At 46.2% G+C, this 27,121-nt stretch overlaps 1 protein-coding gene across 2 annotated transcripts in view; it reads right to left on the bottom strand.

Moving 5' to 3' along the window:
- Positions 1-27,121, bottom strand: part of LOC148507602 (uncharacterized) — a 103,320-nt gene that overhangs the window by 38,857 nt on the left and 37,342 nt on the right. The window contains exon 12 of one of the 2 annotated variants that reach the window (XM_088445831.1): positions 7,781-8,140. In XM_088445831.1, the coding sequence (XP_088301957.1) occupies positions 7,781-8,140 (360 nt within the window). Of the gene's footprint in view, positions 1-7,780; positions 8,141-14,069; positions 15,213-27,121 lie in introns of those variants that run through there. The other variant, XM_088445830.1, reaches the window with a different exon arrangement.

Below are 27,121 nucleotides of genomic sequence, written 5' to 3'. Positions count from 1 at the left end.
TCCCACTGGTCCCTCACCATAGACCAGTCTCTGCAGGGTAGCTGGCAGAGGGCTTTAGCCAGAACAGCCAAAAAACAGAAGAGCGGTTTGCGCTATTCAGTCGGTCACAGGATATGTAGATGTGATGTCTTAAAGGCAAGATGTTTATCGCTCAATGTCTTCAAAAGACAATTCCCCTTGCAGATGATGATTGGGCTTATCACAGCACACAGATGTTACTAACGTACAATTCTTCCTGATGTTCAAAGAAAACACACTTTTCAGAGCACGCAGGCTTGTCTTTAATCTGGTACAGTAGCAAGAAAAACGGGAATTCTTATACAGCGCTACACCTGAAAGTGAGCAGCTAACAGTCAGATCTCAGTCCCCCCAAGGACTAATAAACTATGAACTAAAAAATTGATTGAAAAACTCCCTCCTGCCAACGCGTTTCGGTACTCCGTGTACCTTTATCAAGGCCTGGAGGTGTAGATGATTGGGCTCTCTTAAATACGCGTTGGCAGGAGGGAGTTAGAACCACTGCAGCACCAGGATTGTGGAGAATCAATGGACCTGTGGATTTGAGGGACCCGGACTACCTCTCCGCAATTTTTTACACCTATGCCCATGACCTGCATAATTCTGGTAAAGCAGCCACCTTATATTATAAACACCGGGATTGGACTTATATGTATTATATATGTCATGCATCTGTGATTTCTTGGTGACATAGTTATTTACATCAGAGTTACCAAACTGAAGTTTTTATGTGTCATATGTATTGTGTTTTATACTTATATGTTCCATGTCAATAAATAGTGTACACCCTATGATTGTTTTAAATGTACCAGACATAGTTACATAAGTAATTCTACCATCTTTATCATCTTCTATCATGAAATTTTTTGGTTAAAGAGGTAGCGCTTGTGTCAGTTTTTCAATCAATTTTTTGTCTTTAATCTGGTTTCAATACACAATACCACAGGGAGTAAAGTCCGCCCTGGGTCCCTTAAGCAATCAAGCTAAGTGAATGTGCTGGACATACACTGTATATGCACACATTTAACAATGTCCTTTATGGACAGTGGGGAGTGGTTACTCCTCTGAGACCACTTAAAGAGATAAATGCCTCCCAGGTGCAGGCATGTCTGGAGGAGGGGGATGGTTCCCTCCAAAACTTATTTCCAGGATAGTGCTTGGGGACATTTGCCACCTCTGCTAACCAAATCTGTGCTCAAGGATAAAGCAGACAAGATCCTCAGCCAGCAGTCTCCTGGCCACAGAGCTTTGTAGCTGCAAGAAATGAATTAGCTGGCAGCATTGGCCAGTTCTCTCTGTACCCCCTCATACCACTTTCAGGCATGAGGCTTCAGAGAAGGCCCACTGAGTGCGCCGGATTCCCTATGGACTTCCAGGACCAGGGTAAGTGCATTTCCTCTTCAAATACTGTGGTGGGAGGGGTGGTCTCACCTGAATTACCCATATTCCTGCAGTGGAGGCCCAGCTGCAGCTCATTATTGAGAGGCAGAAAGAGTATAAAATTCTCATGCACCTAGTGCTCTGTGTACTGATGCCGGCAAGCAGCCAGTTTAGTAGGCCAAAGTCTTGTAGTGCCAGGAACGGATTAGCTGTGCTAAAAGAGCATTGCAGATTGTGGCAAACTGACAACTAAGTACTGGGAGTGCTGGGACTCTTACTTTCAGTTGTTTGTGTTATATGCCTGTGTGCCCAGGCCTAAGCATGCTGAAGTGCAGTGTCTGCTGCTATTAAAGACACTGCTTTACAGAGTACCTGCCTGTCTTGAGTCCTCATTTCTACACCCCGTGTTACCTTTGGTGGCCAATACGGGGAACTGTACTGCTGTGTCACAGTGCATACGCCAGAACGCTTCAAGCGTGGCAAAGGATCTGACAAGGCAGAACGTTCGGTATACATGAGTACGGTTGGCAAACCAGCAAAACCACAGTTATATTAATGACACTGTCACTTGCTGTGCACTGTAAGAAAAGCTGTTTGTGTATGTACTGAAACAAAAAAGCTATTTTCCTTTTTTCTTTTTATTAAGGTGCTTTAAGACATATCAAATGCTGATTAGTATGTTCACCAGCTAGTGTTTGCATGCTTTGTAATTAAGTTCACCTGTGTTTGAACAGAGCAAGGCACACATACTGAGGTTTAATTAAGCATTGCTGAAATAGAAACACTTTTTTTTCTCCTGTGTTCTGTTTAACCTCTTCATTGTTGGAAAGGGGGAAATAAAACAGTGTTTTGCCCCTGCTGTGTTGAACTTAGCTGACTGTGCATTTCTAAACATGTATTTATTTGTGTGAACTGGATTCTTATTTAAAAGTTGCTAAGTTCTTACATACACCTCCCACTGTAAATATGGAGGAAGCATTTCATACTATAGTAAATTTGCTAGCCTCCCATCAGGAGGAGCAAATGTTACAATTATTGGACACAATCAATGGGCACAACAGCTACTACAGTGCATCTAAAGAAATGTCCACTTCAGATGACCCAGAGGTTGTTGACCAATGTATAAGAACCCTAGAACGGAATATGCAGCGCTGGGTCATAACGTTGATCCTCAGAATTTAGAGTATTAGAGCGGTATGAGACCGCAGGAAATATGACAAAGATACCATAAAAGAAACCAAGGAATGGGCGACCCGTTAAGATGGCACCCCTCCTTGGAAACACTGCTGGAGACGCCAGGGTCGTTTGCTATGAGTGCGGAAAGCCAGGTCATGTAAGGCATGTAAGGCCAAAAGAACATAGTCTATGGATTGTGGGGTTGCTAGTATGGGCGCTATGTACCCCGCTTTTTGCAAGATGGTACCCCAGGATTCCAGACCACATTAATGTGGGAAACTGTGTTACTGAATTCCTGAGAACTCACAGCTATTATAGACTCAGGGAGTGAGCTAACCCTGATCTCAGAGGCTGTCCTGCCCAGGCCAGTGGAAAAGGTGCCAGGGTTAGTTGAAGTAATCTGCGTTCATGGGTCCACAGAAATCTTCTACTGCGTGCGAGTGAGCCGCACCATAAATGGGCGCATTTATGAGGTGGTCACCAAGATAGGTCCTAAGCTCCCCTATCCTATCATATTGGGACGCAAGTTCCCAGGATTTGATGAGCTCTTAAAGGAACCACAGACACAAACCCCACTGTAAAGTCTCCAAAGGCCCTACCTCGTGAAAGGTAGAAGAGTGGAAAAGCGCGGCCAGTCCTCTTTGGAGAGGGAACCTCTGCGCAATTAACATCAGTGAAAAGAAATCCGCAACACTTCGCCCGGTTATAGCCAGACAAAAATGTTTGCAGGGACTTTCTATCCAATACAGATGTTGCCATGGATGCACTGGAAACCTCCACCCCTCAGATTCTTGGGGGCGCTTTAGTTCGGCTGTCCCTACAAAAGTTCTGCTGGCGGACAACTTGTCAGCAGAACAGCGAAAGCCTTAGTTCGCAATAATCAGGATGTGTTTTCTACCCTGTCAGGGCGTACTGCCTTAATAGAGCACAAGATAAATACACCCGAAGGAGTGCGCGGCGCCAAGCTGTCCGACAAGAAGAAAGTCCGGACCCTGTACTTCTCGCTACACCACTCGGATGTCACACTGGCTCTTAGAGGGATACGTTGTCCATGGAGTGGCGGGAAAAGTATAACCCAGCGTCCGTAAGAAAAAGTCTATTTGTCCCTTTATCAGAATGTACCACACTCAGGGAAAATAAAGGATATACGCCTGAGAAGGGTGAAGTGAAGTATCAGCCGGGTAGTCGACACAGAACATGGACATCTTCTCTAGAAGAAGTAAGAAGACTGAAAGGTGGCGGCCCTCACCAAGGAATATATATGCGCTTCCCCAGCCTTGGAAAAGTGTAAGGGGGATGTGCGGTGAGAGGGGTTATCTCTCACCTGAATTCCCTACATTCATGTGGGATCAGCTCCCTCTACAGCAGGCTAAAGTGAAGCCTGTGCATTCTGCAGTAATAGTGAAAGTGTGGAACTCCAGGTTTTCACATTTGCACAGGCCCAGCTGCAGCTCATTAATGAGAGGTAGAAAGAGTTTAAAACTGTCATACATCCAGTGTTCTGAGCACTGATGCCAGCAAGCGGCCAGTTTAGTAGGCCAAAGTCTTGTAGTGCCAGGGACTGATGATTGGCTGTGCTAAGAGAGCATGGCACATTGTGGCTGCAGGCCACTGCAGCAAACTGATTACTAAGCACTGGGACATTTACTTTCAGATGTTTATTTATGTTATATGCCTGTGTGTCCAGGCCTAAGCCTATGTATGCTAAAGTGCAGTGTCCACCCTGTGTTACAATACATAGTAAAATTTAAATTTTTTTTAAATACATTGCAACACTTATACAGGCTTTTATATACCAAAACACTAAAAAACATTTTATGACACAATTTATTATATATACATTTGCAATATTAGTCTCAGTGCTGGGATAATAACCATCTTGCTGCCAAAAGTACTGTTAACAGGGGGAATTGATGCAAATAATAGTCCCCTTTTCCACTCTTAGCGCTGCAGGACTGGGAGCCAGCACTCCCGTACCCCCCCAGCATGTAGCCAATCATAGCTCTGCAGCACAGGACAATGGTGCCGGCTACAGCGGGTCTTAGCCTACTGCCTAGTGTCATTGGGTGCTGTCTTTCTCTGTCCCCCAGCGCTAGGTGCTAGACTCCTGAGTAACATTGGAGCCTCACGTACACTTCCACAAGGTCAGACCTTGCTCAGAAATTGCTAAACTTCCTGTATGCAGTGAGAGCTCAGGCTATGTATGCCATTGCAGTGGATAATATATGCATGCCCCTGTAATGGCATTCAAACGCTGTCACGGCTGTGTTTCGCCAACCCCCGCCATCACCAACAAACGGCATTTCCTGTCAATCACTCTGTGATGGGTCTGTGTACTCACTGCGATCGCATTCCCGATCGCAGTGGCTAGTTTGTGCACTGTGATGCATACACCTGCGCACAACGCAACAATAGTCTGTATGAGCACTTGTGATCCTTGCTGAATCAGGCCCAAGGTGCTTCTGTGGCCAAAGGGAAAACTATTCATTAGCGCAGATTAAATAGTCATTTGGAAACACAACCAAATACATCCACATAATTAGTTTACATGTTGAGTCAAATGAAATAGAACAGCACACTGCATACTATCGGATCAGGAAAAGGCATAGCGTTGGGTATATCTTTAGTATGTTACTAGGAAGTGTGCATGGTCACATGCTAACCCTCTACATGGGCAGTAATAGCAACACTGACACCTGCCGGCTGGGCAGAGTGGAAGATGAATCCATGATCCCGGAGATGCCCCTTACTGTATCACTTGGAATAAGGGGCATCATTGCTCCCTAGTCAGCTGCCCCAGTGATGTCACTAATTGCTAGTGAGCATATAGGCTGCATTGTCCCAGTTATTGCTTCCGCCCACAAAATGGCTGCCACCACTATGTGACGGCAGCAGACACATTTAAAGAGAAGCGCCGTAACATAATAATGTATTTTATTTGAACTCACTTGCTACAAAGTTTAATGATATTTAATGTTCCATAACAGACTGAGCGCAAACGCTGTGGTGCGACATCACCCGCCTACTATTGCGCAAATGTTCCAGTTTTTCCAATCAGGCCTGGATTTGTAAAGGAAAATGTGTCGGTAGGTGAGCGGAAGGGGGCGCAGGTTAGTGTTTCGTGGGATAACGGAGGGGGAGATGGGGTAGGCACATTTACAGCGTCGATCCATGCGTTGGGAGGAAGCACAGCCACTTTTGTTAAGCAGAGAATGTGACTTTTATAAATCCTCTATGATGATAGAACTCAGGCCTCATCCTACACTTCTGATGTGTGCGCCCTTTTGGGCCAAATTCGAATTTGAGAATAGAGTAAAAATTAGTAAGGAACCGTGCACCTGGAGAAACCATGTAGCAATGCAATGGGTGCAAACACATACATTATTGTGCATGCAGGGTAAATACTGGCTGCTTCTGCATGTAGCCCACAAGTGCTGTACAGCTTTATTCTTACACTGCAATTTAGATGTCAGTTTGGACACGTCCCTCCCAAATCTAACTCTCTCTGGAGCTCATTCACACCTGTTCGCTAGATGCGATCGCACGCTTGTTTGTAGACGCCCAGCAGCCTGTCTTAAGACACCCACTTGCGTACGTCATCTTCAGGATGTGCATAAAACCATCGGTACATCGAGCACCATCAGATGCGATCGCAGCACTTGAGGTTGACTAGACCCTGCCGCAAGCACTGCGATCACTTCAGTGTATACTTCCAGCAAGTGACGTGTCCTATGACGCTGGCTGTTAATTATGCACGCCTCTGATATGGTGTTTAGATTCTCAGACACGCCTGCGTTCGCACCTCCACTTCCCCGTTTCCAGTGGCCTGCCCCTGTTACCACCCACAAACGGCCTCTCCTGTCACTCACTCTGCTGGGCTGTCTATGCTGGGCGAGAGAGAGTTTCCCCATCGCTCGGTCTAGTTCGCGCATGCGCAATACGAAGCGTACGCAATGCGCACATTGAAAAACATCCCTCCCTACGAGCGATCGCTTGTTAGCAAACTGGTCTGAATCAGGCCCTCTGCTCATTATACAATCGCCCCACCCGCAGTGCAGCCTGGTGTTACCAAGATTCACAGTCACTGGCTCTATCTTACACTACTCCCAAATCTGAATCAGGCTCTTTGTACCTTCCATTTGTTCTTTTCTCGGAAGGTGATGAACCAAGGTAATCACTATAGTCACTCACACAAGTCAGAGATGTAACAGAACGTTCCGATGTCCCCTCACTCTCATACCCAATAGAACACAAAAGCACAAACCAACGCGAGGGAAGTTTTCACTGTATCTACTCTGCGCATTTTATGATGGATTCATACAGAGGTGTCCTTACACATCCTGGCTGCAGTCACGCTAAAATAACGCCCCCATCGGCGCGCCAGGTCACGTGAGACCCCGCTAGCGCCGAGCGTCTTTTCTGCTGAATGTGTCAAGTCACACTGCGATGCGACTAACGAACCAGCAGGCTGTGCTGATTAATGTGGTATGTGACCTTTGTATATGTGTGCAACAGAGGCCCTGAATCTGTATACAAAGTGCTACAATGTATCGGCTTTTTCCATTCCAAGTTCCGTTCTCCTTCATATACAGACTCAGGTGTGCACAGATATACACGGTGTCACATATCACAGTCTGCCCGGGAATCCTAGTCTCATTGCATTGTGATTTAGACGCATTTTCGGCAAAAATAAATAAATAAATTCCCGACGCTGGCAGAGTTGCATGGCCCTGGCTGCTCACTCACGCCAGGCAAGTCGCGCTGCATATTGAGGCTAGACGTATGAGGGCACATCTGTGACTGGACACAGCGCCTTCTAGATGCGCAGGACTAAGGGCCAGAATACGAAGCCCTGCACCTTTAAATCATTTGATGAGGAAAGAAGTCCACTTTTTTATTTCCAGTTCGCAAACGAGATTTACTATTTGTGTGACGGGCAGTTTAGTCACCTAGGCCGTGTGACCTCTCTGATGTCGACCAAGATTTGACCGGTCAGAAAAGCTGCGGCCGCACTGAGAACACACGAACGGCCGCTCCCCGGTGTGAGTGCGCCGATGCTTGACAAGGCTGGATTTCTGGACAAAACATCTGGAGCACTCCGTGCACTGAAACGGTTTCTCCCCGGTGTGAATGCGCTGATGCGTGACAAGGTCGGCTTTCCTGATAAAACATTTGCCGCATTCCATGCACATAAACGGCTTCTCGCCAGAGTGAATCCGCTGATGCATAGTAAGGGCAGACCGGTCTGCAAAACATCTCCCGCACTCTTGACATGAAAACGGCCTCTCCCCGGTGTGAGTCCTCTTATGCGACAGGAGATGTGACCTCTGATGAAAGGATTTCCCACAGTAAGAGCAGTGAAACAGTTTGTCCTCGGTGTGAAATCGCTGGTGGGCGGTAAATCTCATTTTGGAGCTGAAACGCACTCCGCAAACCGAGCATCTATACAGATTACTGGCGCTATGGGTTTGCTGGTGGGTGACGAGGGCTGAATGATTAGGGAAACATTGCTGACACTCCGAGCACTGATGCGTCTTCTCAGGATAGTGCGAGGAGGCGTGCGGACCTGTTGGGGACAAAAGTACTAAGATAAACCCTCTATACATCAGCGGATGGGTCGCTGCATCATGTGTGATAAATTATACATATTATACATATGTACAACTCAGGCATCAGGTTTTACACAATGTCACATGGAACGGTTCCGTATAACATTGGAGTATGTAATGAACGGTCTAGTTTAAAGTGTATTAAAAATATAAAAGGAGTGTAGTAATGACGTTGTAGTTTTATACAGCAGCCATCTTTCTTTAGGTATCCTATATTGAGTAACCCTGTCATTCCCACATAACTATGGAGTGTGTCCTGAGCGGTCTAGTTTAGAATGTATTAAAAAGAATTAGAAAAGAATAGAATAAAATAAAATGAAAATAATTCTGGGACATGTAACCTGGCCAGGGAATACCCCTGATATTACACCCAGCTCTATATTAGGCTACCACCTGTTTGGGGTTTGGTTTGCACCAGGCAGTGGGGAGTAGAAACTGTTCCTCCTCCTGCCCTGTATTAGGGATTACCAGGCCCAGCACCGTCATAGCGTTTGGGCTGTGTATATGGGTGACGGCGGCAGTGTGACGCAGCGCTGGATTATGGTGGGCTGTGTGCTGCTTACAGGCATGGAGGAAACGTGTCCTGTCAACAGCTCCCGGATTCAGGGTTATACAGATTCCCCTGGTAACAGAGCAAACAGATCCTACATAACGCCTGGTCACAGGGGAGAGGTATTATATACGGGGGGGAGTCAGTAGGATGAGTGACAGTCACTGAGTATTATAATAGAACAGAAACATCGCTACTATGGAAGATTTGGTGATGCCAGTTACAGTTACCGGGGTGACCCCTCATAATCTGGGTGAAGGATGAATACTGACTCCTCACCCATCACTGCTGGGATATAGATAGTCTGCACCTTTATACTGTGCCCATCTACAACTGTACAGGATAAGAGTCTAATCCATAATCAGCCACAGACAGAGCACAGTAACCCGGCAGGAGCACATACAGGTGTATGGTCACTAAGCACAGCTGGTACATGATATACAGTGATCACTATCAGAGGACATTACTGGGGAAATCATTCATCACTATAACAATACAGGCTCCAGATGTCTCCTCCTGCTGTGTAATATCCTGGCTGCAGGGTACTGTCCATTACTGGTGATATTACAGGTCCCCACACAGCGATGCTCAGATATAACCTGTCCCTATATACTATCATTTATACCATGGTATGGAGAAGGCAGTGTGTGTAATGGGACAGTGAGAGGGTAACAGGAACCTGTACAGCAGCCACCAGGACGGGCAGGTCCCAGCCACGGGTATGACAAGGCCACAACTCTCTGCCACGTCTGCACATTAGGGTGCCATTACCTCGTGGTCACATGACTGATGTGATAATAGGGATGGGGCCGTAGGTGTAGCTTACCTAGATATTAGTAACCGCTAATCCCACACCAAAGACTAGGAAATCAGCTACAATGTCAATAATTCATCAGTGCAGATTAAATAGTCATTTGGAAGCAGAATAAAACAAACCAACAACATAATTAGTTTACATGTTGACTCAAACAACATAGAACAGCACATTGCATACGATCTGATCAGGAAAACATACACAGTGTTGGGTATATCATGTTACTAGGAAGCGTGTCTGGTCACAGGCTAATCCTCTACATGGGCAGTAATAGTAACACTGACACCTACAGGTCATAGAGGAAATTACACAGTGAGGGCTGATGGTGGTGGAGGTGGGGGAGGTGTGAGGGCTGATGGTGGAAGAATTGGAGGGAGGTGCGAGAAATAATAGAGTGGATTTGGGGTAGGTGTGCTGGCTAATGGTGGTGTAGTAGGGGAGGTGTGAGGGCTAATGGTGGTGTAGTAGGGGAGGTGTGAGGGCTAATGGTGGTGTAGTAGGGGAGGTGTGAGGGCTAATGGTGGTGGAGTTGAGGGTGGTGTAAGGGGTAATGGTAGTGGAGGTGTAAGGGCTAATGGTGGTGAATATGGGGGAGGTGTGAGGGCTAATGGTGGTGGAGTTGGTAGAGGTGAGGGTTTATGGTGGTGGATGTGGGAGAGGTGTGAGCTATTTTAGTGGATTTGGGGTAGGTGTGAGAGTTAATGCTGGTGGACATGGGAGGGGGATGTGTGATAGGCTAATGGTGGTGGAGTTGGGGAGGGGTGAGGGGATGTGTGATGGCTAATGGTGGTGGACCTGGGGAGGTGTGAGGGCTAATGGTGGTAGAGTTGGGAGAGGTGTGTGGGCTAATGGTGGTAGATTTGGGAGAGGTGTGAGGGCTAATGGTGGTGGAGTTGGTAGAGGTGAGGGTTTATGGTGGTGGATGTGGGAGAGGTGTGAGCTATTTTAGTGGATTTGGGGTAGGTGTGAGAGTTAATGCTGGTGGACATGGGAGGAGGATGTGTGATAGGCTAATGGTGGTGGAGTTGGGGAGGGGTGAGGGGATGTGTGATGGCTAATGGTGGTGGACCTGGGGAGGTGTGAGGGCTAATGGTGGTGGACCTGGGGAGGTGTGAGGGCTAACTGTGGTAGAGTTGGGAGAGGTGTGAGGGCTAACGGTGGTAGAGTTGGGAGAGGTGTGTGGGCTAATGGTGGTAGAGTTGGGAGAGGTGTGTGGGCTAATGGTGGTAGAGTTGGGAGAGGTGTGTGGGCTAATGGTGGTAGAGTTGGGAGAGGTGTGAGGGCTAATGGTGGTAGAGTTGGGAGAGGTGTGAGGGCTAAAGGTGGTAGAGTTGGGAGAGGTGTGTGGGCTAATGGTGGTGGATGTGGAGGGGGATGTGAGATGGCTAATGGTGGTGGATATGGGAGAGGTGTAAGGGCTAATGGTGTAGTTGGGGAGGTGTGAGGGTCAATCGTAGTGGAGGTGTGAGTGGTGTTGGGGTGGAGCATTGAGTCGATTTTAGTTTAATGAGTGAGTGGGTTTGGAGAACTGAGTGTATTTAGGAGCATATTTAGGAGTGGAGGAATGGCAATCCAAGCAGTACTCCTCTAGGTATGTGCAGTGTGTATATTTGGGTGGAGCATGATCTTAGGGAGCCAATGGACTGGTTGCCAGGTTCTGGAAAGCGCGCTGCAGTGTTGGTGCTTGGCAGGCAAGCTGACCAGAATGGAAAGGGAGATGATGAGGCTCACTGACCAACGAGAGACTGGCTGTGGGAGACCCCAACTGTGTATCTGCTAGCCGAAGCACCACAAACTGAGTGATGGGGCACTGAAGAGGCTGCGGCTAGATTTCTGGAGCAGGTAAAGCAAAGTTAAGAGAAAGCTGCATTCAACATGCAGCAGGGAATCCAGCAGGGGGGCGAGGGTGAGATGGTGGTCAAGAAAGGACACAAATGTTGTCAAATAAAGAAAAGATGCAGAAAGGATGTACAGACAGAGTCACAGAGAAGGCAGTAGGGGAAACAGGTACACACACAAAGAGGCAGAAGTGAGTACAGATTGAGGCACAAAGAGGCAGAAGTGAGTACAGATTGAGGCACAGAGAGGCAGTAGGGGGTACAGGTAGACGCACAGAGAGGCAGTAGGGGGTACAGGTAGACGCACAGAGAGGCAGTAGGGGGTACAGGTAGACGCACAGAGAGGCAGTAGGGGGTACAGGTAGACGCACAGAGAGGCAGTAGGGGGTACAGGTAGACGCACAGAGAGGCAGTAGGGGGTACACGTAGACGCACAGAGAGGCAGTAGGGGGTACACGTAGATGCACAGAGGCAGTAGGGGGTACACGTAGATGCACAGAGGCAGTAGGGGGTACAGGTAGACGCACAGAGGCAGTAGGGGGTACACGTAGATGCACAAAGAGGCAGTAGGGGGTACACGTAGATGCACAAAGAGGCAGTAGGGGGTACACGTAGATGCACAAAGAGGCAGTAGGGGGTACACGTAGATGCACAAAGAGGCAGTAGGGGGTACACGTAGATGCACAGAGGCAGTAGGGGGTACAGGTAGACGCACAGAGGCAGTAGGGGGTACAGGTAGATGCACAGAGAGGCAGTAGGGGGTACATGTAGATTCCCAGAGAGGCAGTAGGGGGTACAGGTAGATGCACAGAGGCAGTAGGGGGCACAGGCAGACACAAAGAGAGGCAGTACGGGGTACAGGTAGATGCACAAAGAGGCAGTAGGGGGTACAGGTAGATGCACAAAGAGGCAGTAGGGGGTACAGGTAGATGCACAAAGAGGCAGTAGGGGGTACAGGCAGACACATAGAGAGGCAGTAGGGGGTACAGGTAGATGCACAGAGAGGCAGTAGGGGGTACAGGTAGATGCACAAAGAGGTTGTAGGGGTATAACTAGATACACAAAGAGGCAGTAGGGGGTACACGTAGATGCACAAAGAGGCAGTAGGGGGTACACGTAGATGCACAAAGAGGCAGTAGGGGGTACACGTAGATGCACAAAGAGGCAGTAGGGGGTACACGTAGATGCACAAAGAGGCAGTAGGGGGTACAGGTACAGTGCATCCGGAAAGTATTCACAGCGCTTCACTTTTTCCACATTTTGTTATGTTACAACCTTATTCCAAAATGGAATAAATTATATTTTGTCCTCAAAATTCTACACACAATACCCCATAATGACAACGTATAAACAGTTTTTTTGAGATTTTTGCCAATTTAATAAAAATAAAAAAACTAAGAAATTACATGTATATAAGTATTCACAGTCTTTGCTCAATACTTTGTTGATGCACTTTTTGGCAGCAATTACAGCCTCAAGTCTTTTTGAATATGATGCCACAAGCTTGGCACACCTATCTTTGGGCAGTTTCGCCCATTCCTCTTTACAGCACCTCTCAAGCGCCATCAGGTTGGATGGGAAGCGTCGGTGCACAGCCATTTTCAGATCTAACCAGAGATGTTCAATCGGATTCAAGTCTGGGCTCTGGCTGGGCCACTCAAGGACATTCACAGAGTTCTCCTGAAGCCACTCCTTTGATATCTTGGCTGTGTGCTTAGGGTCGTTGTGCTGCTGAAAGATGAACAGTCACCCCAGTCTGAGGTCAAGAGCGCTCTAGAGCAGTTGTTCATCCAGGATGTCTCTGTACATTGCTGCATTCATCTTTCCCTCTATCCTGACTAGTCTCCCAGTTCCTACCGCTGAAAAACATCCCCACAGCATGATGCTGCCACCACTATGCTTCACTGTAGGGATGGTATTGGCCTGGTGATGAGCGGAGCCTGGTTTCCTCCAAACATACCGCCTGGCATTGACGCCAAAGAGTGCAATCTGTTGTTTCTCATGGTCTAAGAGTCCTTCAGGTGCATTTTGGCAAACTTCAGGCTGGCTGCCATGTGCTATTTACTAAGGAGTGGCTTACGTCTGGCCACTCTACCATACAGGCCTGATTGGTAGATTGCTGCAGAGATGGGGCCTTCTCCCAGGATCACTCAGTTTAGACGGCCGGCCAATTCTAGGAAGAGTCCTAGTGGTTCCGAACGTCTTCCATTTACAGATGATGGAGGCCACTGTGCTCATTGGGACCTTCAAAGCAGCAGATATTTTTCTGACCCTACCACAGATTTGTGCTTCTAAACAATCCTGTCTCGGTGGTCTACAGACAATTCCTTGGACTTCATGCTTGGTTTGTGCTCTGACACACACTGTCAAGTGTGGGACCTTATATAGACAGGTGTATGCATTTCAAAATCATGTCCAAACAACTGAATTTACCACAGGTAGACTCCAATTAAGCTGTAGGAACATCTCAAGGATGATCAGTGGAAACAGGATGCACCTGAGCTCAATTTTGAGCTTCATGGCAAAGGCTGTGAATACTTATGTACATGTGATTTCTTGTTTTGTTTTTTTTTTAGTAAATTTGCAACAATCTCAAAAAAATGTTTTACAAGTTGTCATTATGGGGTATTGTGTGTAGAATTTTGAGGACAAAAATGAATTTATTCCAATAAATAACATGAAGGGGAGGAGAAGGCACGTTTGGAGCGTCCGTTTGTTGGGAAGGAGAGCAGCCCTTTTCTGCTAGGAAAGAGTCCATGACTTTACCAGTCCCACTGAAATGATGGAAATCGGGACTCATCCTACACTTCTCATGTGTGCGCACTTTGCAAGTTCCAGTTGTTCTTTTCTAGGGCGATGATTAACCATAATGAATACAAATACACTAAAGTCAGAGAAGTAACAGATAGTTCTGATGTCAATTCACTCTCACAAACCACAAAGTGATACAAGTGATACGCATTTATAGATTGATCCATAACTGGAAACAGCACCTTCTATGTGCGCAGGACTGCGGACCAGAAAACGTAGCCCTGTACCTCAAAAGTACATTTGGCAGGAGAAGTCGTCCACTTTGATATTTTCAGTTCGTAAACAGGCCTCATTATGACGGGCGGTTTATTCACCTAGACCGGTGTGAACTTTCTGATGGCGGCCAAAATTCGAGCTGTCAGAAAAGCAGCGGCCGCACTGAGAACACACAAACGGCTTCTCCCCGGTGTGAGTGCGCTGATGCTTGACAAGGCTGCATCTTTGGACGAAACATTTGCCGCACTCAGGGCATAGAAACGGCTTCTCCCCGGTGTGAATCCGCTGATGCTTGACAAGGCTACATCTCTGGACAAAACATTTGCCGCACTCCGGGCATGGAAACGGCCGCTCCCCGGTGTGAATGCGGTGATGCTTGACAAGGTCGGCTTTCCGGACAAAGCATTTTCCGCATTCCATGCACTTAAACGGCTTCTCGCCAGAGTGAATCCGCTGGTGCATAAGAAAGGCAGACCTACCGGTAAAGCATCTCCCGCACTCCAGGCAGGAAAATGGCCTCTCCCCGGTGTGAGTCCTCTTATGTGACAGGAGATCTGACCTCTGACGAAAGGATTTCCCGCAGTAAGAGCACTGAAATAGTTTGTTCTCGGTGTGAAATCGCTGGTGGGCGGTAAGAGCCAATCTGGAGCTGAAATGCACTCCGCAAACCGAGCATCTATACAGATTACTGGCGCTATGGGTTTGTAGGTGGGTGATGAGGGCTGAATGATTAGGGAAACATTGCTGACACTCCGAGCACTGATGCGTCTTCTCAGGATAGTGCGAGGAGGCGTGCGGACCTGTTGGGGACAAAAGTACTAAGATAAACCCTCTATACATCAGCGGATGGGTCGCGTCATCATGTGTGATTAATTATACATATTTATACATATGTACAACTCAGGCATCAGGTTTTACACAATGTCACGTGGAACAGTTCCGTATATTGACCCTGTCATTCCCACATAACATTGGAGTTTATCAAGAACGGTCTAGTTTAAGGTGTATTAAAAATATAAAAGGACTGTAGTAATGACATTGTCGTTTTATACAGCAGCCATCTTTCTTTTTACACTTCTAGAAAGTTACTGAATCTGTCTCCTCCCCTCATTAAGGGGAAACCACCAAGAAGATGGGGCCGGGACAGAACTAGAAAAGTATAGAATAAAACGGAGATAATTCTGGGACAGAAGAGAGGTTAGATTACATTATTATATGTAACCTGGCCAGGGAATACCTCTGATATTACACCCAGCTCTATATTAGGCTACCACCTGTTTGGGGTTTGGTTTGCACCAGGCAGTGGGGAGTAGAAACTGTTCCTCCTCCTGCCCTGTATTAGGGATTACCAGTCCAAGCACCGTCATAGCGTTTGGGCTGTGAATACGGGTGATGGCGGCAGTGTGACGCAGCGCTGAGTTATGGTGGGCCGTGTGCTGCTTACAGGCATGGAGGAAATGTGTTCTGTCCACAGCTCCCTGATTCAGGGTTATACAGATTCCCCTGGTAACAGAGCAAACAGATCCTACATAACGCCTGGTCACAGGGGAGAAGTATTATATACGGGGAGGGAGTCAGTAGGATGAGTGACAGTCACTGAGTATTATAATAGAACAGAAACATCACTACTATGGAAGATTTGGTGATGCCAGTTACATCTACTGGGGTGAATACTGACTCCTCACCCATCACTGCTGGGATATAGATAGTCTGCACCTTTATACTGTGCCCATCTACAACTGTACAGGATAAGAGTCTAATCCATAATCAGCCACAGACAGAGCACAGTAACCTGGCAGGAGCACATACAGGTCTATGGTCACTAAGCACAGCTGGTACATGATATACAGTGATCACTATCAGAGGACATTACTGGGGAAATCATTCATCACTATAACAATACAGGCTCCAGATGTCTCCTCCTGCTGTGTAATATCCTGGCTGCAGGGTACTGTCCATTACTGGTGATATTACAGGTCCCCACACAGCGATGCCGAGATATAACCTGTCCCTATATACTATCATTTATACCATGGTATGGAGAAGGCAGGGTGTGTAATGGGACTGTGAGAGGGTAACAGGAACCTGTACAGCAGCCACCAGGACGGGCAGGTCCCAGCCGTGGGTATGACAAGGCCACAACTCTCTGCCACGTCTGCACATTAGGGTGCCATTACCTCGTAGTCTCATGACTGATGTGATAATAGGGATGGGGCCGTAGGTGTAGCTTACCTAGATATTAGTAACCGCTAATCCCACACCAAAGACTAGGAAGTCAGCTACAACGCCTGGGCATGAACACAATGGCGGCTGAATAGATACAATATGTTGTGTTTGTACTGCCTCTCGTTATGTACACTGTAAGGTGTTGCGAACCCCTTGGGTGCCATATACTGTAAAGTAATCATAATTATTATAATGACCACACCTAGAATAACAAACTGCAAAATAATCATAAAAATTGGAAACGATCCTCCTGAGGACTATAAAAAAATAAATAAAAATAAACTACACGATCACCTGGAGGAAAGCCGACATTAGAGGATCATGACAAAAATAAATAAATAATAATTTGAATATTTAAATGATATAATGTTTGATCAGTTACTTAAATTGCAGAAAGATCCATTGAAACCCCCTTGTCGGCCGTTATGGAGAGTTATTGTACAGCCGTTAGTGACACAACAAGACAGTCATGTGCAGGACACTACAGCAGTCTTACAACTTTTGAACAACTTGAGTTGGAAGGAACCCTACATTTTGTCACTGTGATGTGAGGTCATTATATACGTGCATGCTCCATGCATAGGGCTCTGCTCGCACCTATCACTAGCAATGCAGCATGTCCATCCTTTCCAATAACCAAATTACTTTTATAGAGAGTAGCACTGAATACATCTTAGATCACAATTATTTTTGCCATCAGAATAAACTCTTTAAGCAAACAACAGGTACAGCGATGGGAAGTCTACTTGCGCCAAGTTATGCAAAAATGCTGAACTCCAAGAGAAATGGACAATCCCACATTCTGACTTCTGGAAACTCCTCCAGGTTCGCTATTTCCTGGCCTCTGCAGATAGACTAGGGCTATCCAAGAGAGAAACTCTGTATCTCTCCTTCACACACAATTTCCGCTAAATACCAGCTTCCTTTAACCAATCCAGCCTCTCCTACCCCCTCATGGACCAATAAATGGGAATCATAACCTGGGTGTTTCCTTCACAGAACAGGAATGGCAAACTAGATTTCTCAAAACCCACTGTAGCTCTGTTTGCACAATTGTTAAGGACCCTCAATATAAAATTGTAATGCGGTGGTAAAGGCAACCTTCCCTACTCCATACCATGTTCCCCATGATATCTGGATCCTGTTGGGAGATGTCTTTCATCTCCTGGGTCTCTACAACATATATGGTGGGACTGCCCTCAACCATCTACATTTTGATCTGAGGTTATTTCCATTTTCGCAAAAAATTCTAGGTTTCCCCGTACCTCATGATCCCAACATTTTGGCTGCTTAATCATTCACATACCTCATTATGGTCCTACAAGAAATCCTTGCTACGCCATCTTAGCAATGCGGCGCGGGCAGTTATTCCATTACTTTGGAATTCCCACACCCCTCCTACCCATAAAGATTGGTTCCAGAGGACTGATTACTACATGTCGATGGAAGACCTCTTAAGCTCTTCTACCGATAGGTTCTCTTCTTTCACCAGTATTTGGTTCCCATGGCTGGAATATAAGTCCACCACAGAATTTAACAACTGTCTTCCATCCCTCATCTCAGATAATGTTTTTAGATTTTTTTTTTTTTTTTTTACTCTGCCCACATACGGTGTCCTTTCCTTCCTCCCCCTTCTGTCTCATGATCCCCAGTCCTTTTTTCTTTTTTATTTGAATTTAAATGTATTGGATTCCAATTTTTGTATATGTCTACTTCATTATCTGTTCTGATATGGATGTGTTGTATTATACTTCTTCTGTATATCTGTTCATTTGGAACCTTTAATAGAAATAGAATGCACAAAAAAAAAAGTTATGCAAAAAAATGTTTGTGGATAAATGAAAGGATGACATTACATTTGTGAATAATCCATTCAAAGACAATTTGCTGCACTACATTCGATTTATAGAGGATGTCTTTTTAATTTGGGATGGGGATCAAGGAGCCTTTTTGCTATATATTAACGAAAATCAACTAAACTTGGAATTTACCTTAACATTTAGCAGAGAAATTGAGAACTTTGTAGACTTTTGTTAAACAATAACAAATTGGGACGAGGACACATTTTAATAAGGTGGATTGGTATAACAATCTTTTAACATCAATTAATCATCATCCTAAACCAGTGGTTCCCAAACTGTGCACCGTGGCACCCTGGGGTGCCTCAGGACACTTGCAGGGGTGCCTGAGGTTGGTGGTCCAGCACCAAATCAAATTATTTATGGTCAGTGTAATGTAAATATGTAGACAAACAGAAGCACAAACCTGTCCACCACCAAATAGCTGAACCCAAGGATGGCACAACTTACTTCACTTTACTACATTTTATTCAAATTTTTTAAATAAACAAATTTAGGGGTGCTGTGAAAACAATGCTGATACTCTAGGGTGTCGTGACTCAAAAAAGTTTGGGAACCACTGCCCTAAATGGATCAGGACAATTCTAGAGACTCAAAAGAAACTTTACAAGACAGCAGACCTCTGAACAGAGGGCCTGATTCAGAGCCGGACGCTCTGACCAGAGCGCTCGCTCTGAATCAAGGCCCTCCTACCTAAAAATGGAGCGACCTCCTGGCCGCTCGCATAGCTGTGTGTGACCACCCACAGCTATAGCGAGCGGCCAAAAAGATGGTCGCGATGGTCAAGACCATCGCGACCATCGGGCTTGCGACGAGACCCTACGGTAGGGTCTCGCTGCCGCAAGCCCAGGAGTGCTTTTGGCTCTATCAGAGCCAAAAGCACTCCCACTGACATCACTAGTGATGTCAGTGGGGCCGAACCCAGAAAGTAGGCGTTACCATGGGAATGCCTCCGTCTGGGCAGCAACGCCCCCGGCACGCCCACCAAAGGGGCGTTGCTGTCACTCACCATCGACAGCACGCCCCCTTTGGTGCGAGACCCATAGCGACAGCTTGGCTGTCGCTATGCGGGTCTTGCGCATGCGCACGACGGAGCTCCCTCCGTCGTGCGCATGCGCATTAGGGCACCACCGACCCGCTTGCGAGCGCTCAGCGCTCGCGAGCGGGTCTGAATCAGGCCCAGAGTCCAATGATAAAGCAAAGGTTTCTGGAAAGAGATTACTCGGAAAAGATACTGGATTAAAGCCTCAATAAAGAGAAGATGGTTCAAAAAAAAAAAAAAAAAAGTCCCATTTTCTAAGCAATAGGCTATGCTACAGGATTGGAACCCAGTGGTAAATGGTTGTGGGCCTCTAAAGTAATACAAAAAGGAAAATAATATAGGAACCAGAGCTTAACAGTAAATGGAAATTACTATAAAGTATATGTATGAGAAATGGATGAATTACAATTGTCACATTTATTAATAACAATAACATTGATATACATTAGCAGCATAAGGGAAACTCAAGGTGCGTTTTTATATAAAACAACTGCTTAGGAGGACTCCTTAGTATGGCTGTAATAATTGATAATTAGGACAGTCACTTAATTGTGTAGCCAGCAAATATTTACCAAGTGGTATTTGTAGAAAAGAGCAGCCCCATTAGCGAATATCCGCAGGTGGTGGGATTTGGTGCAGCAATCCACTTGTAGGTGTATATTAGATCCAGGTAAAGCAATAATGTCCAAAGATGAAAGAAGTCCACAATGAAAGCAGGAGTCCCAGCCAAAGGCATGCACTGCTGTTGTGTTAAAACCGCTTAACGCGTTTCGTAAATCCCACCTCCTGCAGAATTTCGCTCTGGTGCTTCTAGTACACTCAGCTTAATGCAACAAACAGCTGAGATACAGGCCAGAGTGTGCTGGAAGCACCAGATCAGGGTGCGACACCCCAGGCAGGAAGGAGGAACTGCGCGGGTTGTGACATGTGCAGGGTGCTAGAATGAACACTATTTAAGCTGTAAGACGTAGGGAGGAGTATACCTCTTAGAGCAGTGGTGTCAAACTCCGGCCCTTCAGCTGCTGTGGGACTACATATCCCAGCATGCCCTGCCACAGTTTTAGCATGCCCCAATAGCAAATCTCTGGCAATACATGCTTGTATGTGTAGTTCCACTGCAACTGAAGGGCCCGACACCACTGTCTTAGAGTGTCTGTGCCTCTTGCAGTAGGTCAGCAGCAGTATCAGGAATATTAAAGTCAGGATAAGTGATTACAATAATAACATCAAAAAGGGTTTAAAAACCCAGAGAGAGTGTTTGTAACCATATTCTGACTCACCATAACACTAACCCAGAGGGGGAAGAAATCTTTTGCTATTAAACATGTAGAACTACACTGGAGAGGAGGCAATTTCAAAAACGAAGACAGAGGATATATAAAATGAAAACCCAACATACATATGGATTGGAGATAGACTGGGATCCCTTATTGAAAGTTTAAAGTAACTTTATAATAAAACTTTTTATTTATTTTAACCTCTAATTACTTATATGCCTTTATTGCACTTCACTGTAAAAGGTCAGGGGGACTAATTGCTGTTGGATTGGCGCAGATAACCTAGCAAAGGCCACGACACTTCAACCCCCGCCATGCAGCCCAGACTCCCTATGGAATCGCGCATTTTTTTTCTATCATAGTCCTTTGGAGATACGAACAGAAATGTGCGAGCCCGGAGGTACCGTAAGTGCGGCATATACACAGGTAGAGGGATCTCGCACCTCTTTGGATGGGCCCCTTAGAGAAGCCTCATTTCCTGTAACTGCAACAATGACTGAACTGCTGAGACAATGTAACACTTATTATGTTCACGACACTTTTATCCATAGGGAGAGTTACTATTCTATTAGTAAACTTCCAATAGCTATGAAGAGACCTTTTAATTTGTATTTTTGGGAAGATTCTTTGGTCTGATCCTTCCCGATGGTAACTTCATTTCAATAAGTATCCAACAAAAACGGATCTTTTACTGTAAGCAACGGACTAAGCAGTGTGAATTGTATACAGCTTTCCCAGGTAACCAACCGCAACTTAGACACGGTGATTTAAGGACCGTGAGAACGCCAAAGTCACCAGGATAGTGGTGATGCGCGTTGGTAGAACATGCATTCAGTTTGACATTGCCGCATCGCTGATAACCTAGAGTGCGCCATAACAAAGGAACTCTCTTAGACTTTGTGTATTTATATTTAACTAATTAGAGGAGAAATGTTTCACTGAACCACTAACAGGAAATTAGCAGCACGACCCACTACAACACACTACAAGGGAAAAATAATTCATACAGCTGAACCCAAACTTTGTATCATCTATACTATAACATGTATGTGCTCCGGTATTATATATTGGCCTTAGTACGTATTCACAAGGATAAATACCTAATTATTCACTTAGAAACATGTCCCTGGTTGCTGGTAAAGGGACGGGCTGCATATTCACAAATATCGGATAAACCTATATGATGGCCACATCATAAACATGGAGGTTCAACCGACAATGTGAGTGATTGAGCATCGGTGAATGCAAACACTTCAGTGACACGCCCACAACACTTCAGTGACACGCCCACAACACTTCAGTGACACGCCCACACTTCAGTGACACGCCCACAACACTTCAGTGACATGCCCACAACACTTCAGTGACACACCAACACCACTTCAGTGACACGCCCACACTTCAATGACACGCCCACAACACTTCAGTGACACGCCCACACTTCAGTGACACGCCCACAACACTTCAGTGACATGCCCACACTTCAGTGACACGCCCACTTCAGTGACACGCCCACACTTCAGTGACACGCCCACAACACTTCAGTGACACGCCCACCACACTTCAGTGACACGCCCACACTTCAGTGACACGCCCACAACACTTCAGTAGCACGCGACACACCCACAAGACTTCAGTGTCACGCCCACAACACTTCAGTGACACGCCCACAACACTTCAGTGACACGCCCACCTATTCAGACACCGCCCAGGAACGCCCAGCACTACCCAAGACATTATTGTTACCGTGGGTCTCAGCTGAAAGCAGTGCCAGCATCGTCGTCTATGCATGTATTCAGCCACACAGCCGACACATTCTTGCTAAATTATTATAAACAGAGAATGCAAGATGGGAGTTACAAACGACAAAAGAAAAATCATCATCACTGGGTTCCCTGCACCTAAGAGCTTACAATCTAAATTAAATAAAAAGCGAGATGCTTCTTTGGTAGTTTGGCAAGCCGTGTCCAAGGTGTCCTGCACTGACATGTACGCTGAGAGGGCAAAGCCAAATGTTCTAATCACGATGCCCAAAATCCGGCATTAACTGTACACCGGCATCACCAGCCCGAGCGACACCCAGCACGGTGGATCAAGGTGATTTTTGTCTTGCTCTGTGGGTCACATTGGTGGGAGACGTCAGAGCCAGGTAATGATTTCCTATCTTCCAGTGTCCGGGTTTCTTGGCCCACTGCCAACGCGCAGTTTCTAGAAGATGGGTACAACTCTGCCGCCTTAGAGACATCCGTGATATAGTGCAATGATCTGCACATCCGTTATATAGTGCAATGATCTGCGTGTTCTTCCTCTGACAGCGGCAATGCTGTATTCAGCTGTTGGTACTCCCAGGTTCCCTCTGCAGCACACCAGTTGTCAGAGCAAGATTAGTGGTGTTTGTAGGATGTCGCACTGACTGATGAGTTGGATGGGGTCAGGGTCTCCTTGCGATGTACGGCTTTAGGCTCACCGATGCGTCTAGCTGACTGAGCAGTGCAAAAACTGGGATTTTATTTTGTGGCGCAAATTCAAGTGAAGAGAGCATGACTACTATTACACCGCACCAATACTGCGCTCCGGCTCACAGGGATCAGTCCTATTCTAGATCTTTAATAACTCACTTGACTATAGCGGTCAGCCCATAGATCTTGTGGGACGTAGTGACCTTTACACTTGTGAGATTGTGTTAGTGAGGACAGGGCTGCATGTGACAGAGGCAGTGACATGTGAGGAGGGGAATGGAGGCAGCAGGAAACCACAGACTGAGAGTTATATAGTGGGAGGAGCAGGGTCCCCAGCAGCACAGAGTATATCAGGAGATGAGTGATGTGTTAGTGAGGACAGGGTTATATGTGACAGAGGCAGTGACATGTGAGGAGGGGAATGGAGGCAGCAGGAAGCCACAGACAGTTATATAATGGGAGGAGCAGGGTCCTCCAGCAGCACAGAGTATATCAGGAGATGAGTGATGTGTTAGTGAGGACAGGGTTATATGTGACAGAGGCAGTGACATGTGAGGAGGGGAATGGAGGCAGCAGGAAACCACAGACTGAGAGTTATATAGTGGGAGGAGCAGGGTCCCCAGCAGCACAGAGTATATCAGGAGATGAGTGATGTGTTAGTGAGGACAGGGTTATATGTGACAGAGGCAGTGACATGTGAGGAGGGGAATGGAGGCAGCAGGAAACCACAGACTGAGAGTTATATAGTGGGAGGAGCAGGGTCCCCAGCAGCACAGAGTATATCAGGAGATGAGTGATGTGTTAGTGAGGACAGGGTTATATGTGACAGAGGCAGTGACATGTGAGGAGGGGAATGGAGGCAGCAGGAAACCACAGACTGAGAGTTATATAGTGGGAGGAGCAGGGTCCCCAGCAGCACAGAGTATATCAGGAGATGAGTGATGTGTTAGTGAGGACAGGGTTATATGTGACAGAGGCAGTGACATGTGAGGAGGGGAATGGAGGCAGCAGGAAACCACAGACTGAGAGTTATATAGTGGGAGGAGCAGGGTCCCCAGCAGCACAGAGTATATCAGGAGATGAGTGATGTGTTAGTGAGGACAGGGCTGCATGTGACAGGGGCACTGACATGATGTGAGGAGGGGAATGGAGGCAGCAGGAAGCCACAGAGTTATAACGTGGGAGGAGCAGGGTCCCCCAGCAGCACAGAGTGGTAAAGGAGGCTTTTGATATACTAATGTAGTAACATTGGTGTGTTAGAACCATATCTATATGAAGCACAGCTCACCTCATACATCCAACTTGTTGATATTGGGCTGTTACACATTAGCCCTTGTGTGGGTGTAAGAAACAGCATACAGGACACCGCAGATACTTTATGTACACAGTAAAAGCAAATATATGAAGATTATGGTGACGCAATCAGGGCGAGTGACAAGTGCAGCGCTGACAGATACGGCACAGACCCCTCATCTTTCTATGGGGGTTACTGGTTACTATATTGCATCGTGTGTGATAAATATTCCCGGTGTATAGGATTATCTTTCTTACCATCATACAAGAGCAGATAACATCGTGTTCGCTTCATATTTGTCAAATCAAGTCACATTTTTAAAACCATGAAACCATTATCAGTATGTTACAGTGGCTTAGTGGTAACATGTACGAATGTTTATAGCAGAGACAGAAAGGAACCGAGCGCAGACATCTGGTTTCTTGTAAAGTGTAAAGTAAGTGACCTCTTATCAAAGGTAATGATCTGTATAAATATATATTGTGTGATCAAGGCTGGCTGGCGTCACACATCATGTACTATGATCTGGCCACTAGAGGCAGTGTCCCCCTGGTTCCTATACATGATCACTCACAGATATATATCACACACTTTATGAAGTCAGAAGTAATATGGAGGAAACGGAGGAGCAGGATGTTACATAACTTGTGCTTTACTGAATATTTATAGAAATCAAATTTGCATTTATAGTACATAGGATATTTCCATTTTTTATTAGAGGTCAATACACCAAAAAGGTGCTACTGATTATTTTATTCTATGGCTGTATGTTTAACCCGTGTATAAGAATGGGTTATAGCACAATGCAACAATGATGTTATAAGTTTATACACAAGAGTAACAGCTTTGATAGTACAGCCGATTATATGAAAGCCAATAATCGGATAGGTTGCAGTGCACAGTCATTACACCATCATTACATAAATCCCTGTGAAGGCTTATTAGATAATGTGCTATAAATGGTGTAACCAGCAGCAGCCAGATGGGACCTTTGTTCCCCTATTCAGTTTAGGCCAGAGGAAGAAAGCCTTCAGGTATTAGAGGCCCAGGCATCCCAGCAATGTGACTGTTCTCTCAGTCACTATGAGAATAGTGATATAATACTGTACCGGGTGAATATAATGCAGACATCTGGGCAACACACAAAGCCCAACTCAGCAGCGTGTTGGTAACTGGCCTTTCCCTGCCCGAGCTCTCACTATGCCATTACACACAGCGTTATCTCCTGTGCTGTACTCAGCCGCAGCCTGCAGTGTAACCCTCCTGTCCTAGTCATAATCCCACCTTCATCTCTACCCCCAGTCTGATTACACAGGTATGTGGGCACATTGGGCGTCACCTGGCTGCTCGGCCCTCGGGATTAGTGATCCTATCACTGGGCGACAGATAATTTAGGCAGAAGCCATTCTTCCATTGTATTTATGAACATACCAGATAATTCAGCAGGATCATTACCAGGGATTGCAGTTATCATTGGGCCACTTAGTCTGCTATAGATATGTTATAGGCTGTGATATTGCAGAGTCAGGCCAGGGTAAGCCGACCTATGCGCCATGAGACATTTCTGCACCACGGTTATAGACAGGAAGGAATTTATTCTGCAGTATAATAGGTCTAATAAGTGTTTTGCACCCTCAGACGTCTAATTCATTGACTCGTACATCCTGCAACTTTATGTGCAAACATTGATTTACCTTTCTCACGACCTTCAGAGATTGTAACACAGAAACCACTGTAGAGCCTTGTTGTGTTCAGGGGTAAATACAACTTTATCTAGAACGCACAACTTCTGCTTGACCAACATGTTTATTGCGGTTGTGCTGGGACACAAAAGGGCGCGTACCAACCAATAGGTTACTGCAATCTGAAGGTGGAAACACCAATGCTCCTGTAACACCTTCTACAAGAGAGGAGCCACCAAGAGATGCCGTCACATCCACCGTTTGTACAGGAACAGACACCAACCCCACCAGTAAGGGCAATGCAAGCGAGCGGGAAGACCATACACTAATCGGGTGATCAGTCAGACAATTTTATAGGTGTGTATGCAGGACCGATAGACAACTAATGACCTATGACACTCCTGCAATGGTCGGGATCGGGAGATAATGGGACAAAGCTCCCATCCAACCAACAAAATCAACTTTTTCCTAAATGGTGTAACCTCAAATTTCTGGTTCTCCCTAGGATGCCCGTCCCGGCGTCTGACTGGATACGTACGCGTCTCCTGATATCCTAACCTTGAAGTGCTTCAGTTCTTTCCAGATGGGCAAAAGTGATCTGTAATTTGATGATGGTTTCTGCTTTGCAGACCGTTTCCCCTGGATTCATGGTCCCTGAAGGAGCATCCCCCCACTATTACCACACGCGCACATATATTTAGTAATGAGCTCCTGAAGATGCTAGAGGACACTCATTGTTCAGACAGACCATGTTAGTGCGCTCTTCATGCAATGTTAATACTCTCACTCTGTGATCTAGAGTCCCGCCTTTTATTCCAGGCCCTCAAAATTACTAAATGCAAATCTAGGACTGACATAGCCTCTCAGATA

The sequence above is a fragment of the Taudactylus pleione genome, unplaced genomic scaffold (genome assembly GCF_031769625.1).
Source record: "Taudactylus pleione unplaced genomic scaffold, aTauple2 ptg000390l, whole genome shotgun sequence".
NCBI classification, from domain to species: domain Eukaryota; kingdom Metazoa; phylum Chordata; class Amphibia; order Anura; family Myobatrachidae; genus Taudactylus; species Taudactylus pleione.
Note: the sequence above shows the minus strand (reverse complement) of the source record. Positions and strands in the feature narration are given on the sequence as shown.